The 18,311-nt window shown below is 39.4% G+C and overlaps 1 protein-coding gene across 2 annotated transcripts in view; it reads left to right on the forward strand.

Moving 5' to 3' along the window:
* The first annotated feature begins 254 nt into the window (after positions 1-254).
* Positions 255-18,311, forward strand: part of LOC131069246 (carbon catabolite repressor protein 4 homolog 6) — a 161,792-nt gene continuing 143,735 nt past the window's right edge. The window contains exons 1-2 of one of the 2 annotated variants that reach the window (XM_058004609.2): positions 255-493; positions 585-1,023. In XM_058004609.2, the coding sequence (XP_057860592.2) occupies positions 455-493; positions 585-1,023 (478 nt within the window). In that variant the 5' untranslated portion in view covers positions 255-454. The remainder of the gene's footprint in view (positions 494-584; positions 1,024-18,311) is intronic. The other variant, XM_058004610.2, reaches the window with a different exon arrangement.

The following is an 18,311-nucleotide window of genomic DNA, read 5'->3' on the forward strand; positions in this document are numbered from 1 at the left end:
TTGCCAAATAAACCAATAAATTCTTAACAGCTATAATCTTCATTAATCCTAACAACTATAATCTTCATTTCTTCTCCTCTAACATTCTTAACAAAACTATAATCTAATAAAATTAAGATTTACAACATACAAGAATTTGTTATTATCATTTCAAACTGTTATCTACTTGCCACCTCCATGAACTAATAATTACAAAATAAAAATAAAATCCTCGAAATTATGAACACAATTCAGATCATCTGCATCCTTTCAATTAAGAAGAAAAAGCTAATCTGCTGCACCTATATTGAACTAATGTGTAAAAATATTCACGGTATTAAAAGTTTCAAAGCTGATTTCGAGGGCTCGCTCATTTCCGTGAATGCTATCCCACGAAGATGACTTCCCAATTGTTGTTTCAACACTGTTAAATTCATTCTAATTGAAAACAATTCGTACAAAAACAACCTGCTGAATGTCGTTTCCCAGGGGGAATTTGGCACTAGGCCGCTCAGTTGAGTGCTACTTAAATTCTTATTCGTGTATGTTCGTTCAGATTTTCAGTTTTTTAATGTCTGAAATTAAACCGGTTTGGGCTTTTGCAGCAGTGGCTAGTCGGGCAGAGCTTGGAGAGTGATTGGAGGATGCACGGTAACAGCAACAGAGCTTACTACTGCAATTATTCAAACTCGAACCCGGATCCCAACGCCCAGGCCCTGGCAGGTCCTATGCCCGAGAATAATCCTCATCAGCAGCCTCCATGGGGTTGGCCAACATATGTAACGGGGGACGCTCACTACAGGGCAGTCAATGAAACAAATGCCAATTTGAGAAGTAATGAAGGCTATGGCGAAAGACCGCGCAGCAGGCCTCCTTACAGGGGCGGAAGTGGCAACGTGAGAGGTCATTATTTGTACCCAAATGCGTATACCAGCCCAAATCCAACCATAGTGCCCAGGAATTTTGATAGGCCATTGCGTACACAGCCTCCCGATGATCATCGGCACTGGCAGTATGCTCTCAGGCTACCTCCATCTCAACATGGTATGGTATTGTTTACTTCTTTATTAGATTTATTGATTGGTAAATTCCTATTTTGTTGTGTGCATAGTCTTTGATGCCAGAAGAAAGAGTATTTCTTTCATGTGCTACTGTTGAAGTCCATCCAACGAGCTAATGATCATGAAGAAGGGCTTCAGCCTTTAGAGGCAAGGAGTCAATATGAAGACATCTAGATGGAATGAGTCACGGAATCCAACTAGAAACTAGAAAGAGAGAATAAGCTGCTCAAAGGACAATTAAACAAATTGCAAAACACCATAGAAAAAGGGGAGCGAGCTTCAGACTTTAGAAGAAAGGGATCAATTATCTCCTAAGGACTTCCTTTCAATCAAAACAAAGGGAATTTTAGAAAAGGAGGACAGAAATCTACTTCTCTATGTGGATTCGAAAAACGAATTGAGAAGGAAGTGATTGCGCTTCAATTGTCGAGAGCTACTTCTCTATGTGGATTCAAAAAATGAATTGAGAAGGAAGTAATTGCGCTTCAATTGTCGGGAGCCATGGGCGCTTGACCATCATTGTCTGGCAAAGGGACAAATCCATTACATCGAGGTTGCCTTTGATGATGAAATGAAAACAAGAGATCTTGAACCAGTAACCACAGAAAAAGAGCTTGAACTTGAAATAATGGGAGGAGGAACCAACAATAGCACTTTGGCTGTACTTTCAGGAGCTGCCAAGTTCTACATTCTTAGTGTTCGTGGAGTCTTGTTGGGACAGTGCATCATGTAATGTCCTCTTTTTGTAAATGCCCTAGTTTGTGCCCTAAATCACAATTCCAAGTAAAACAAGAAATGGAATAGAGTTGGTGGATATCATTTACCAATTTAAATGGTGGAACAAGATAGATACTGGTTGAGACCTTGCAATCATGTTAGAGAATAATCGAAGTATAATCCATAAAATGGATCCATCCTACGTGAATCTAAAAACATAGATCTTTCCTACTAGGGTTAGGAACATTAACTCAATCATAACCCACTAATGGAGTTCAATCATAAAGGGTTAGGATAAGGGAACATGATAGGGTGCCTGAGAGTGGATATCGCATCCCTCTTGGCCTCATGTGGCCTCTCGCCATCTCATATGAAGTGGTGTACCCAGTGAGGAATCTATAGTCGTCCCCTCATCATGTCATCCCTCTTCTCCCTCTTATGATTGAGTCTCACCTTGAATTCATCCCAACAATCAATCAGTGTAGAGGTTGGGAAAAAGCTACAATAGGGTGCTCAAAGTGATCCTCTTCCCTAAGCCCAAGAGTGGATATCCCATCCCTCTTGGCCTCATGTGGCCTTTTGCCATCCCATATGAAGTGGTGTGCCCAGTGAGGAATCTATAGCCGTTCCCCCTCCATGCATTCCCTTACTCCTCTTGTCATGATCGTTTATTGCTATCTTGGAAATTATGCTACTACCAATAACTAACATGGTTGGTGTTAAGTGCATAGATATATTATATTATTAAATAAGAATTTGTTCATTTATTACTGCATACATCAGGTGTATATATATATATATACCTGCTAATCTCGTTCTCTGCTCTTCCTCCAAATGGAGTTCTTCTCTTTATATCTTCCTTTCTATGTAGGGAGTCACACCCTTCCACCGTTAAAACCCTTTTAAAGGGTTACACCCCTTCGTGCTTCTTAATAAACAATTATTAATTATTCACCATCACTGCCTCTTGTCTACAAGTCGGTCATAATTGTAATTGCTGCCTTGTTCATTCCTAATCGCTGCTTTATTGGGATATACTAATTGCTGCCCATTTTTTTGCTAACCAGGCCACTTCGCTGCCTTATTATATTATTCTCTGCTGTGCCCCTCTCTTTATTTTTTCCATATGTGAAGTTGGCCAAGGCCATGTTCTGTATATTGCAATGAAGGGGGTCGGCCCTGAATAAAGATAATAATTTAAATATTTTGTTAAAGAAAATTGTGATGTCTTATAAATAAGATAATTTTCTAATTAGTGATGTATATCAGATTAAGGAGTCAGGGCGGGTGCATGACACATCACCATTCTTATAGACAGTGGGGCCATGCATAATTTAATCGATGAAGGATTGATGAGCAAGAGAGGCCTTTGTATAAATGAGTTCAGTGGCTTTAATGTCATTGTTGCAGACGGATATACAATTCCTTGCACAGAGAGTGAGATAGCTTAGTTTTACCTGAGGGCAGCACAAAATATGTGAAGACTTCTACGTGGTTAATGTAGAGAAACACGGGCAGTTTTAGGTGTGCAGTGGCTATGCTCCTTCGGGGAATTTACTCACAACTATTAGTTAGTGGAACTCAAGTTTAAACTAGAAAATGAGAAGGTTGTGCTTAGACGAATTTCTAATGAGATGCCTAGTATCGTCAGGGCAAAGAGGATGGATAAATCCTTTTGTAAATACCAAATTACACTGGCTTTCAGTTACCTTATCAGCTCATTAGAATCAGCTCCCTAAAGAGACTCATACCCATAGACATTCAATTAATTAAGGTCCTCAAGGATATACCCTTGAGGCTTCCATTAAATCAAGATCTTCATCACATTATAGAATTGAATGCACAAAGAGGAAATATAAAAGGAAATCAAAGAATTGTTGGCAGTAAGGCACATCAAAGTGAGCTTTATCACACTATGAAGATGTGCATCGACTATAGAGCACTGAACAAAAGACCCATCAAGAACAGGTGTCTGATTCCTTGAATTGATGAACTCCATGGATCTTTTTATTTTTCTAAAGTTGACTTGAGATTCAGCTATCGCCAAATTCAAGTTAATGAAGATGTAGCAAAAAGAACTTTCCATCGCCACTACATACACTTTGAATTCTTGGTCACACCATTTTGTCTCACCAATGCTACCATCACCTTTCAGTCATGCATGAATCATATATTTAGTAAGCAGCTCAGCAAATTTATTTTCTTATTTTTTTATGATATCTTGATTTAAAGCAAGAAATGGGAGGAACATTTTAGACACCTGGATGAGGTACTTGGGATTTTGGAGCAGCAGTCTTATATGCAAAAGAATCCAAATGTGAGTTTGGATTGACTGAAATTTTGTACTTAGGACATGTTATTAGTGGTCAAGGAGTTTAGGTGGATCAACCAAAAACCCGAGCTATCACCAATTAGCCATTTCTTACAAACATTGACATAGTTAAGGAAATTTCTAGGTCTTTACAGCTACTATAGAAGACTTGCTTGTGGATTTTCTCAGCTGGCAACGCCATTGATTGATCTAACAAAAAAGGGAGCTTTCTCTTGGAATGCTGAAGCACAAAGGGTGTTTGAACAGCTTAAGGAAGTAATGAGTACTTGCCTTGTACTTGCAATACCAGATTTTTATGTCCTTTTGTACTTGAATGTGATGCATCTGTAGAAGAAATTTGAGTGGTGCTAATGTAAAAGAACCACCACATAGCTATAAAGAAACGCTCGGCATCATGCATACCCTGACAAATTTTAGGAGATACCCAGTGTATGGCAAGTTTGTGGTGAAGATCAATCATAACAATTTGAAATTCTTTCTAAACCAACGAGACCTTAATGATTGTCAACATAAATGGGTGTGTAAGCTCGAAGATTGCAATTCTGAAATTGAATATGTCAAAGGGAAAAATAATGTAGTGGCTGAAGCACTCTTTAGGAGGCCAAGCATATGTTTGATTTCTGAGATTTCTAATGATCGGAAGGACTTATTGATAGCTGAATATGCCAAAAATGCTTTCTCCTAAGATATGTTGAATGAAAAGTTCAATAGTGAAAAGTTTAATGTAGTTGATGGACTTATCATGTATAAGGGAAGAATCTTCTTGACTCCCGAATCAAAGTTATTAAAAAAGAAAATCCTAGAAGCAGTTCTTGATTTCCCCCTAGCAGGACATCCATGATTGTACAATACATATAGATGGATAAGAGAGAGATTTTCTGAGAAAAGGCATGGAGGAAGAGGTACTCAAGTATGTACACGAATGTTGAATTTCAAAAACATTGGGTAAGAATTGTATTTATGTGGCGGTGGGCATGCTAACAAAATATGCACATTTTTTTCCTATTTCAGTGGATTACAAGGCACCACAAGTAGCAGACTTGTTCTTCAGAGAAATTTTCAGAGTCCATAGGCTACCAAAACCAATTGTAAGGGATAATGACAACAGATTTTTGAAGTATATTTTGGAGAGAATTGTTTCAGCTAGTGGGCATTGCACTCACGCCAAGCACAAGCTACCACCCATAGATAGATGGCCAAACGGAAATAGTCAACAAATGGTGGAAAGATATCTAAGGATTTGTGTCTTAGGGCAGCAAAAGGCATGGGTCAGATTCCTCTACTTGGGGTAGTACAGTTACTGTACAATGCATCAAATGTTTCCTTTCAAGGCCTTGTATGGTTATGATACTCTGTCTTATGATGATTTGGTCATTTTAGATTGTAGGGTTCCAGGGGCCAAATATTTGATTCAAACAAGTCAAGACTTGTTGAAGATTCTTAAGGAGCACCTGCAGCAAGTTTAGAATTAGTACAAACAATATGCAGATCAATGAAGAACCAAGAGAAATTTTGATGTAGGGGACATTGTATACTTTAGATTACAGCCTTACAAGTAGTCATCTCTCCAAATAAATAGGTTTTCTCCTTTACTCTGTTTGTGAGAGACTTTTATTTTGTACATGAGTACCTTATCAGGCCATGTTGCTGGGACTCATCATTCAGTGATCTTTCCCCAGGTATCACCTAAGGGGGAGTGTTAGTGTGAAAAGTGTCTTTGTGCATCTAGTTAAATTTATCTAGTTCCTACACCCAATAGTCTTATTCACACTAGCTTAAGCTAACTTAGTGGTTTAGTTGTCTCACTTCATAGGCAATTGACACATTTCTCCACACTTCTCCCAAGTGTTCTACACGTGTTAGATCTCTTGGATGGTTAGTTAGTCTTTCTGTTTCAGCATCCCACTTCCTCCTTGATCTATATATGCAAGGAGAGTTCATTGTACACGCACACGTTTTATGATAGATTATTGGCTATTGTATTGTGCTTGATTCATTTGTGGAAGTTCTGAATTTTGCATTCATTGTTTGCTACTCCAACATGAACAACATCAAAAGCACAGACATGATCTTTTATTATGGAGAAAAAAAAAGAAAATTAACTTTTTATTCGAAGATAGCTCATTGGACATAGTGGAAGAATACAAATTGTTTGGGCTCAATTTTGACAACAACCTCAGTTGGAAAAAATGTAGTACAAAAAAAGTACAAGAGGGTTGGAATGATTCATACTCATACAAAATAGATACCACTTTATTGAGAGGGTGATTTTATTTTAATGTTTATAAAGGCAAAATAGAAGAGGCCAACCCCTTCTTGGAGTATATAAAAAGGAATTTGGGAGTTCATTTGTATTATGCTTAATTGGATATTTGATATTGCTTTTTGTTTTGGAGGAGATGTTCTTCCTTTGGTTTGTGAGGACGAAACCCCTTACAAGCAACATTCTTCATGTTGTTGAAAGACGCAATTTGGAGAATATCATTGTAGCAGAATATGCTAAAGATTCATGGGCAGCATGAGTAATAGAGGGCATAATTCATGATGACAAGTACACGGTGACTAATGAGCTGACTATTTACAAGGAGAGAATGTATTTGATGCCTTCTTCATAGCTTAAGGTGAAGATATTGAGGACTTTTCATGATGCAACTATGGCTGGTCACCTGGATTTCTTCAAGATCTACAGGCAGATCCCAGAGAGGTTTACTTGGAAAGGACTTACAAATGAAGTCCTTAAGTATGTCAGAGAATGTCCCACTTGCTTGCAGAATAAGAATGAGCACACTTATCCAGCTGTTCTACTTTAGCCCTTACCCATTCCTAATCAGAAATGAGAATGTATCTCCATGGATTTCATTATTGGGCTACCTAAGGTACAAGACAAAGATTGCATTCATGTGGTGGTTGATAGGTTGACCAAATTTGCACACTTCTTTGCTATTTCAGCAACATATACAACAACATAGGTAGCTGATTTGTTTTTTACGGATTTTTAGATTGAATAGGATGCCCAAGAGTATTGTGAGTGATAGGGACAACAAGTTCTTAAGTATCTTTTGGCAGGAGCTTTTCAGATGTCATGTCCCCTCCTGGATCGATATATATATATATATATATATATATATATATATATATATATATATATATATATACGGAGAGAAAGAGAGAGACCCGAAATGAAGAAATTATTATTATTAATTAATATAATAATTACCAATGAATGATTATTTGGAATTATTAACTATTTATTTATTTATTAAATATTATTATTTAATTAATATTTATCAAATAATAATATAAATTTTACAATATTACTATTGATACTATCGAGAAGTAAACAATGGTCAAAGAGGCTATCTTATTTGAGGATGCAATAATATACAAACCATAGCTAGCAATTGTTGACTGACAATAATTATTAATGTCGACTCAGACAAGTAGGCGAACCAGCATGTGGCTCAAAAACAACGATTAAAGGAATCAATGAAGATCCTTAAGTTAGCGTCGACCTGTGATGTCGTCAATTATAAGAGACATCATTGATATGAGCAACAACTTTAATATTACCAGGTGGGTTTGAGACGGCATGGCAACAATTAGTAAGGCAGTGGGATGGTCAACATTAGTAAGGAGAAGACAACGAGTTGGATGATTAGGCATCAATGATGGTAAATTAAGCAACAAGACAACATCACAGCATAAATTGTTATGTGATTATATATGGTTATGCAGTAATTATTTTAAGGAGTCTCATTGATAAATAACGGTTATGAAGGAACGATGGACATGTCTCTTGGAGGCATCATATCTGTTTGCAAGTATAAGAAGGGACAGAGTTAGGGAAGTAGAGGAATGGTTCAGATTAGGGAAAAAGTCAGATCATTAAATCATACAACTGATAATCATCAAAGGATATTGAACACGAAGGAGAATATCAATATGGTGCGATTAGGAATTAGGGAGGGATCGGGTCTTGTCTTTTATTGGTATCCTAACGGATCTGCTCTCTTGAGCGATCATTGCCTTTGGCAGTCCGGTTGGAAGGAGATTGGAAGGTGTTCGTGGAAAAAGATCAGTCTGCGAACAGCAAGGGAAGAGATAGAACTGCGGGTTACGAACAGGTAAGCAATGAATGAATTTTTTAATATATATGTTAATGAATATAATTAAATGCATATTTTAATATGTATGTTAATGAATGAATATTTTAATATATATATGTTAATAAATATAATTAAATGCATATTTTAATATATATGTTAATAAATGAATATTTTAATATATATATGTTAATGAATATAATTAATGCATATTTGATATATATGTAATGAATATAAGTAATGGATATTTTTAATATATATGTTAATGAAGGGTTTTTAGATGTTAAGGAATATGTAATCATATGTTAATGAATATGTGAAAATATATTAATGAATAGTTAGGAATATACGTTAATAAATAAATGTGAGTATATGATAATGGATGTTTTCTGAATATATGTTATGGAATACATGTTAAGTTAGGAACATGTAAATGTAGATAATGGAATGGAAAATAGTAATAAATTGTAAAATGTAATATAAATGTGATTGTATGATGGAGGCTATAGGGAAGAAATTCCCTTAGCCTAATGGAGGGATTATGATCATCCTTGGTAGGCAGTATATACTGAATATCTATATGCATATATGTATGGCTTGGATGACAAAGTTCATCCAAGAAGAGACGGATCTGGCCGGTCCTCTCTGGTAGACTTGGATGATGGGATGCATCATCCAAGACAACGAATTGATCAGATATGATGGTCCTCTCTGGTAGACTTGGATGATGGGATGCATCATCCAAGACAAGGAATTGATCAGATATGATGGTCTTCCTTGGTATGGCTTGGATGTAAGAAATTACATCCAAGACAGGAATCGAATTAACCTTCGATTTCCTGGATGGCTTGAGTGTAAGAAGTCACATCCAAGACAAGAATTGAATTAACCTTCGATTTCTTGGATGGCTTGGGTGTAAGAAGTTACATCCAAGACAGGAATCGAATTAACCTTTGATTTCCTGGATGGCTTGGAACCAAGATGGGTTCCAAGAAGGTGAGCCTCATTGCCGCCTAAGGACATATCTCCGTACAACATTCGTATCCTTTTATTAGATAAGAATCGTGATCAGTGTTAATTAAGTAATTTAAGTTAAATTGCAAATTAGATTAGTTATATATATATATATATATATATATTTGTTGTATTCTAACAATATGTTTTGCAGGATAGTGATCTCTAACTAGCAAGGACATTACATCAGATTAAGTGGTATTGAGCTCATTCCTAGTATGGAGCTACCACCCATATACAGTTGGACAAATTGAAATAGTAAACAAAGGGGTGGAAGGGTATCTCAAGAACTAGTTTTTGGGATAGTAGAGGGCTTGGATCAAATGGTTGCACCTTTGTGAGTATTGCTATAATACTACCTATCACGTGTCCATCAAAACGCCACAATTCATGGATTTGAGGCACCCAACTTTTGTGGACCTACTTTTTGGGGACAACAAAGTGCCTAAGGCAAAATATTTGTTGTAGGAGAGTTAGAACATCATGAAGTCACTGAAGGAGAATTGTGATATTGCTATCAGGATTCAACTGTGTAGTTTTTTTCGAGTCAAACTCATTGACCCATGTTTCATGAGTAGTGGTTCACAAGAACCCATCTCTCATGAGAATAAATAGAGGTGAAGCATTGGGCGTTCTTGGGAGGTTACCCATCCCAGTACTACAACTCAAGCTCACTTAACCATGGAGTTTCCTCCAAGGTTAAGCCCACTTAGCTTGCAACCCCATTTGCAAAATCTTTAGAGTAGATTGTCTTTATGGTTGAAAGAGAATTTGCAGTAGGCACAAAATCAGTAGAAGCTATATGTTGATCAACACTTAGTATAGTACAATTTTGAAGTTGGGGACATGGTTTATTTGAGGCTTCAACCATATAGATAGTCTACTCTCAAGAAGAGTGGAGCAAAGTGTTACAAGCTAGGGTTGCCGTTGCACCAAAAGATCGACCTATCAATGCCCGATACAACCACTAGACTTATAGAATCCACAGGAGGTTGTTAAACCATGTCGCGAATCCCCGCGAGGGATGTTGGTCCATTGCCAACTATCCCCCTCCCATCGTCAATCGCCATGGCCTGCGTGATTCGAACCTGTGACCAAGCTTTGATACCACTTGTTACAAGTTAGGGTTGCCGTTGCACCAAAAGATCGACCTATCAATGCCCGATACAATCACTAGACTTATAGAATCCATAGGAGGCTGCTAAACCATGTCGCGAATCCCTGCGAGGGACGCTGGCTTACTGCCAACACAAAGAAGCTTAAGCCCAAATTCTATGGTCCATTCAGAGTGTCTAGGAGGGTTGGAAAGGTTGCCTATGAGCTTGAATGACTAGCTAGCAGCAAAAGTCTAGATTGTCTTTCATGTGTCTAGGCTTAAGAAGGCACTTGGGCACAATGTAGTTCCCTCATAATAGTTGCCACCATTAGATGAGGAGGGGATATTGATTCCAGAGGTCATTATGGACACTAGAGAGCAGACTCTTCGAAGGAGGGTCATTAAGGAGTTTTTAGTCAAATGGAAGAACTTGCCGGTAGAGGATGTAACGTGGGAAAATGAGCAGATTTTGCAGCATCCAAAGTCGAGTTTGCTTGAGGACAAGCAATTTTGGGGAGGGTGGATTGTAATATCCTCTTCCTAACTAGCTTAGTATGGTGGACAGTTAGCCTATCGAGTGGGTTCCCGTAGGCTAATGTGTTAGGATTAGGGAACTTTGGAGACATTTGATCCAACAAGATAGTAGTATTAGAGGTTTAGTTGAGCTCTGGCAGTTATTAAGTTTGGGTGAGTTCTCTACTTACTATTTTTAGTTGGTCAATTTTGGGCATCAACTGAACCAGCTTGCAGGGTTACTATTTTTAGCTATGTTGGTGGATATCAATATAGTGATATTTAATATAGTATGGTGATTTTAAGTAAAATAACGATAAATTTATATTTTATAGAGTTAAATCAACTTTATCGTTATTTTAATATTTAATATAAAACTATTTGGGGCACCAATATTAAAGTGGTAATTTTAAAAAGGGGCCTTTTAGAGACATGAACACCACTTTATTAAGAGGGTGATTTTATTTTAATGTTTTATAAAGGCAAAATAGAAGAGGCTGACCCCTTCTTGGAGGATATAAAAAGGAATTCGGGGGTTCATTTGTATTATGCTGAATTGGATATTTGATATTGCTTCTTGTTTTGGAGGAGATTGTTCTTCCTTTGGTTTGTGAGGACGAAATTCCTTACAGGCAACATTTTTCATATTATTGAAAGACACAATCTGGAGAATATCATGGTGATTTCACACGGTGATCACAGTTGAGGTTTAATGGTGTTTGATTTTTCCCTGTTTCTCAGTTTCCAGAGCTGTAGAGTGTTATAGATTTTTCATGAGGGCTGATTGAGGAGATTTACAAAGTTCTTTGCATATCTTTTGGTCTATTTCTTGTTGGCTATACTTTCTCAATGAGGCCATACTTGCTAGAAAGTGGTGCATTAGACCCATATAGGGGCCGACTGAGGTTTGGGGGGTTTGTTTGCTGTTCTTGAGTCACCTATGTTTGGAGAATACATAGATTTTATCACTTTAGCTATAGAGGGTGATTTTGGAGTGTGGCACCCATTTCTAGTGAAACCAGCCTGCATAGTATATGAACAACTCAAGCTAATCCATTGCTGCTTTTTCTGGGTATGCTTGAAATAGATTGTAATGCTATTTAATGGTTTGGGTTTCTCTTACTTTTGAGAAAAAAATTACTTTCAGATCAGAAATAAAATTTGGAATTTTTCAGCCTCATGTAGTCCTGAGTTTTGTGACTTTTCCGAGTCATTAGTTTTCTGCAGATGTTTCTATTATCTTCACTTTATTTATTATTCAAAAACCATTGCAAACTCAAAACAAAACAACAAAAAAATAAGGCAAAACAGGGCAGCATATTACACATAGGTTGCTTTGGTCCTATGGATGTTATTAAGATCTTTGATTCATTCATTCATTCACACCTATAATTGAAATTTGTACATATGAACATGTATCATGCCTATTGGAAATTTGAGTATTGGTTTTCCTTATGATAGCTTTTTCGGCTTGTCAATTGGGCTCTTTACTTCCTCACAACCAATTATTTTCTAGTTTTTTATTTTGATTTTTAAATCAATAGGATGCCAATAACTTGTACTCCTAGATAGTGATGGGATGCCATATGAATCAAGTCCTATGGTCATGTCATGCCATGCTCTAGTGAAGTGTGTAATGTTTTGCCATTCCATTGAGCTATACGCAACTAGAACTAGATTGAAGTGATTCAATATGAGTTATAATAGTTAACTACAAACTTGAATGTTAAAAATTATGATTTTAACATTGTGTAGGGCAAGCTTGGTTGTGGGACATTACATCACACCACATCACGAGGTATATCATCATAAAGAAATAGTATAGTAAGATGGACAATAGCTCCTTATATGGATAATTCTAACTGATTAGTAAATGTGATGCTTAGCTGATGCCAACTTTTTAATCTTATTTGGTAAGATGTCTGGGTCAAGTTCCTTGGTGTTTTTAATACTAGACCTCCATGTTTCACCATGGTAAGGAACCTTCAATGAGCACTCAATGCTATAAAGTTATAAATCACTATTGAGCCTTGGTTTCATTCAATTTTTAGAGGATTGTAGGGCTTTTATGAACTTATTGGGAGGGGGAATGTAGCCTTGATATTTTGGCACTAAAATATTTTGAAAATTTGTTGGAGATCCCATCCACATATACCAAATCCTTGAAAAATCTCAATTCTGATTCTGATGCCCTATTTGATTGTTTGCTTGAAGGTTCTATAAATTTGCTTGCCTTTATATCCATTTTTCTTTTGTTACCAAGTTCTTTTCCTGAGGGCTCGATTTGGGTGCTAGTGTGGTGTGGGTCCTAGTGTGGCGCTATTTTGTCCTTGGGTTTGCCTAGGGTATTGCCGAACCCACATGATACCTAGGTGCTCAGGTAGTACCTTGGGTGAACCTAAGATTTAGCCGAGTGAACTTGGAGTACCCATGGCATGGGTCACCCAAAAAAGCGTTTTTTCAACCAAAAAAGCCATTTTTTATTCTTTCATGACCCCCAATGATGCAGTTGGCCCTAAATTTTCTCTATTTGGTGTTTGGAAGTCATTTCACAAACACAAAGCAACAAGAAAACTATTTTTTTCCTCCAAGTGGGTTTTGAAGGTTGCTTCATTTTTTTACAAAGGTTAAGAGTATGAAGGAGTTAGCCTCACACTGAAAGCTTAGGAATTGTTGGACAAGGAAGATTTGCCATCAAAGGTGAGTAAATCTTTCATTTTTTTCAAGTTTCGAATAATTTTTTAAGATTTTCAAGTTTTTTAAAAATATTTGCAAGTTTTTTCTAAATTATTTTAAAAAGTTTTGAATATTTTTTTCAGCTTTTTATTTTAAATAAGGGGTTATAATGCCAAGTTTTTAATTAAATTTTCCATAATGTTTTTTATTTTAAGTTCATACAACATGGCTAGAACTAGAAGTTCTAGTTTGGTTGCTCCGGGCTGAATTGGAGAGTCCTTTTAAAATGATGCAACGTCGCCTCTTTGGCAATATAAAACAATGATAAAACCAATTTTTAGTGGTGGGAGTTTTCTTTGGCAATATAACCATTGTAACATAGAGTATATTGTAATGTCCCCTACTTGATCTATTTCAATATACTAAAATTGATTGTTATTCTACAATTAGTTATTAAAGAGTTCCTATTTATTCTAACATAGAGTATATTGTAATGTCCCCTACTTGATCTATTTCAATATACTAAAATTGATTGTTATTCTACAATTAGTTATTAACGAGTTCATATTTATTTTCTTCATTAGATAATTTATTTCATTATTCATAGTTCTTAACTAAGTCACAACGTTCGAGTTCGAGGTCGGCAGCTATGGAGTTCGGATGAAGTTCGGCAAGGGCAAAAAGTTTGGAAAAAAATTCAGCATCAAATTCGCCTTATATAATTTAAAAAAAAAATATTAGTAATATATCCGACAAATTATCAATATACTTAAGATTGCAGAATAGATTCAAAATCATTATAGAAAGATGCAACATTCTTAATATAAACCATAGGAAACATGTGATATCATGGTTGTCAAGTTTTTTTTTATCAAAAAGATGCAATCAAATGTCGAGACTATAGAACTTCAAAAACGCTACAAGTCATCAAGACTGCGAAGATGTTTTTAGTCAAAAAGGTATAAACAAAATTCAAGACTATAGAGCTTCAAAAAAGCTCTAGGTCGTCAAGAGCACATGGCTGAGTTGCTGCTGTAGCATCATCATCATCAGTATCACTGCCCAATTCATCATCCACAAAGTCATCCTCAGGCTCATCTACAACTCCAGTTACCATGTCTTCTGAAATTTGTTGTTGTGAAGAAGATGTGGAGTCATTTGCTGATCTATTCATGAACAATTTTAAATTGTTCCGAATGTAGACAAGATCTCCCAACCTTCCGGACAGCAACTTGTTCCTCTTTTTGGAATGGATGTGGTCAAAGCAACTCCAGTTCCTCTTGCAAGATGACGAACTCGCTCCCTTACTCAATATTCGAATGGCAAAGCATTGTAGTTCAGGATTTAGTGCTCCATAGCTCATCCACCATCTATAGCCAGGTACCTCATCTCTTGTCATATCATCTCGGGCTGCTTCTATTCCAAACAACCCTTTTGCTCTCTTGTATTTCCAACTTTGGTCTCTAATTAGACCTGCAATTGTTCTATCTTGTTCAAACCTGCTAATGGCTTCATAAAACCCTAGCATGATTTCAGGATTAGCTTGTCTATCAATATGAAATAACTTAGGCTCCAAATAGCATGCTGCTACATGCAAAGGTGTGTGCATCATCTTCCATCTAGAATCAACTGTCTCCCAAATCTCCATGTACTCTGCTTCTACATTATTTAATGCTCGCTGAATAGATTCCTTACAACGGTCCATGCTTTCATAAAGCATGCCAAGGCAAGGAGTGTCACCATCCACCATACGAAGAACATCAACAATTGGTCCACATATATTCAAAACTTTTGCTCCACTCTCCCAAAAGTTGCTGCTCAAAATGATTTGCTCTATGTTCTTCCCCTTAGCACTTTTAGAAAGTGCTGAACTTTCCCACTCATTGGAACAAACAACCAATCTCAAAGCTGCTTTCTCTTCAATCACTCTTTTCAAAGTGATATAAAATGAAGCAAACCTTGTGTCACAAGGCCTCAACAACTCCCTAGATGCATGTTGCTTGTATAGACTCATGTGAGACGGTGGTTTCTAATGAAATTTGCCACTGCTCTCCCTCTATGGATTGCTTCATGTATCCATGGGAATTTTGCCAAGTCATGAAGCAACAAATCTAGACAATGGGCTGCACATGGGCTCCAATATATCTGTGGGTACTTCTCTACAATCAGCTTCCCAACACCCACACAATTCGCTGCACTATCAGTAACCACCTGAACCACATTTTCCACCCCTACTTCAAGAATGGCTTCATCTAGTATTTGAAAAATATATTATGAAGTTTTTGTTTGCCCTCTCGGGTGAATAACTTAAGACATAAAGGACATAACACAGAATAATGCCGTAAAAATCAGACAAAGTGTATCAGATCTTCTATTCATCAATAAGTGTGTTTTACAAGTTACATTCCGGAGTATAAAAGGGTATCGAGGGGGTGCGAGCGCCAACCGTCGCACCGCAACTTCCACCCCTCGGTTGCCAACTAACCAAAACAATTACACATAATTAACTAATGTTATTCCCGTGTACAATAATGCCGCCAACATCATCCCCCCCAAAAAGAAAGGTCGTCTCCAGGCGACTTACAAATATGGAGATAATGCAACCTATACAAGATATCTGAAAGACTAGGGAGGGGGCTGAGAAAGCGTCCTTGAAGTAGAAGTGTGAGATGGCGGTGTCTGGGTCGCCAAGCGGGCACGAAGCTCATACGCCTGCTGAGTGCGTGCAGCCACATCTCGTTCCGCTACGAGGACCTTCTCTAGAGCTGTCTTCACCATGTGTGTTGCCTCTAGTAACTCCTCCTCTTTGGTATCCACTGCCTCCGTCGCGCAGGCCAACCGTGTCTGCTCGGCTGCCAGGCGGGTCTCTACCTCGGCCTTCGCTGTCCGGATCTCAGCCGTCTCTTGGCGGGCCACCTCTAGTTGTGCCAACAACTGCGCCCTCTCGGCTGCCCATGAGGCCTGCTGACTGGCCACCTCTCTCTCCAACGCTACTCGGGAAGCCTCCCTGACTGCAGACTCCTGCTGTGTACGCCTCAATGTATAATAGGCATCCTGGTAGACCTGCTCGATCTCGCGGACAACTGCCGTCACCCAACTCTCCACAATGGGTTGACGCAGCCTCCAAGCCTGGAGCATCTCCTCTGTCTCCGTAGTCGGCCACCCCTGAGACTCAAAGCAGGTAGCAAAGGCTGTCGGGCAGCCCACCCGATAAACTGTAGGACTTGCTCTAGCTCCACCACCACCTGCTGCAATGCTTGCGTCTGGGCGGCGACCACTACCCGCCTACCCCTCGTTACCATATCAGCCATGTCAGCGAGATAAGTCTCAACATCCTCCCCCGTCTGTGCTGAACATTGGGAAATCCTTGGTGGAACGGGCACTACTGTATCCTGCTGTGAAGGTACCGCCTCCGCCATTGAAGGTGCACCATCTCCTAGTGCCTGCCCAGAGGCGACCTCCCCTGCCTCGTTCCCAACTGTGAGTCCATCTGCCTCCCTTGACGAGTCATCCAAGTGGACTACCTCCGCTCCAGTCTCTCGACACGGTGAGAATACAACAGCTCCCTCCGGCTGTGCCAGTGTCATCTGAAACCGCTGTGTGAGCCAGCTTTGCATAGCCTCGAGGTCAGCACGCATCTCTGTGACCGGGGGATGGGTCGCTGTCGTCGGCTCCTCCAACAACGAAGCAGAAACAGTCACCACAACATCACTACCCACGACGTCCAACCGCACGTGAGGCTCGGTATCCTCCACCTCCGTCGGCCCCTGCTCCTCCACACCCACTACTTGATGCGGTGACTCCTCCGTCCCTGACTCTGCCATGTCCTCGGTAAGTGCTGTTGTGGGTGGGCCCGACGGTGCTCCTTGGTGCTCGTGCTAGAGGGGACCAAGTGTAACAGGCGTATGGCACTGCCCGAAGGCCGGAATACAGGTGCCGCTTACTCCAGATGCTGGCGCAGTCGTGCCCATCGGTAACAGAGGTGGGGCAAACCGGACTCGGACAGGCTCCTCCGTTGCCTGACTGCTATCGTCCTCCTCATCTTCCTCCTCCGAATCCTCCGTGCTGCTGAACTCCCTCCCGCTGTCAGGCTCCCCTGAGGCCGAGGCCCTATCCATTGCCCGTTTCTGCTTCGCGGAAGAGTGCTCAATGTCCAAGTGCCTCCAATACATTATTGGAGGCTCTCCCGCTGCCAACGGTCCCTGTGGCCGTACCTCCAACTCGTCCTCCGGCACTACTTCCCGCGTGGCCTCCAGGAATAACCCTATAGCATAATGGGGCATATAGAATGTGCGATGCTGGAGCGTCAGAAACTCATACATACGCTTTGCCAGTAACGCTACCCAGTCATATACGATGCCATTCATCAGCCCATTCAACAGCATAATCTGAGGGAGGGCAATGTTCGACGCCCTACCCGACCTTGTCAATCTGCTCTTGATGACATCCATAATGCATCTCCAGTGGCCCTCCGCAACAAAAGTCTTACGGATTTCGCGACTCTTCGTGGCTCTAGCCACGCTGTCCAACTCCGCTGTGGTCAAATTCCGGGAGACTAATTTAATCCACCGCTCCTTCTCCTCCTGTGTCATCTTCTTGGCCTTCAAGTCTATTTTCTTGCCCTGGCTGCCCGGAATGCCGAATACCCTCGTGAAATCCCTTGCTTTGAAGGATATAGTGACATCCCTCCGGAGGTATTCAAACGTGCTAGTGCATGTATGCCTGTCGAAGGTGTCCACTATGAAGCGTAGGGCACCCTCGTACTCCCGGATAGGGAACACGGGCATCCGAATAGCCCACTCTACTTGTGCCTTCTGGAG

This window comes from Cryptomeria japonica, chromosome 6, assembly GCF_030272615.1.
Source record: "Cryptomeria japonica chromosome 6, Sugi_1.0, whole genome shotgun sequence".
In the NCBI taxonomy this organism is placed as follows: Eukaryota; Viridiplantae; Streptophyta; class Pinopsida; order Cupressales; family Cupressaceae; genus Cryptomeria; species Cryptomeria japonica.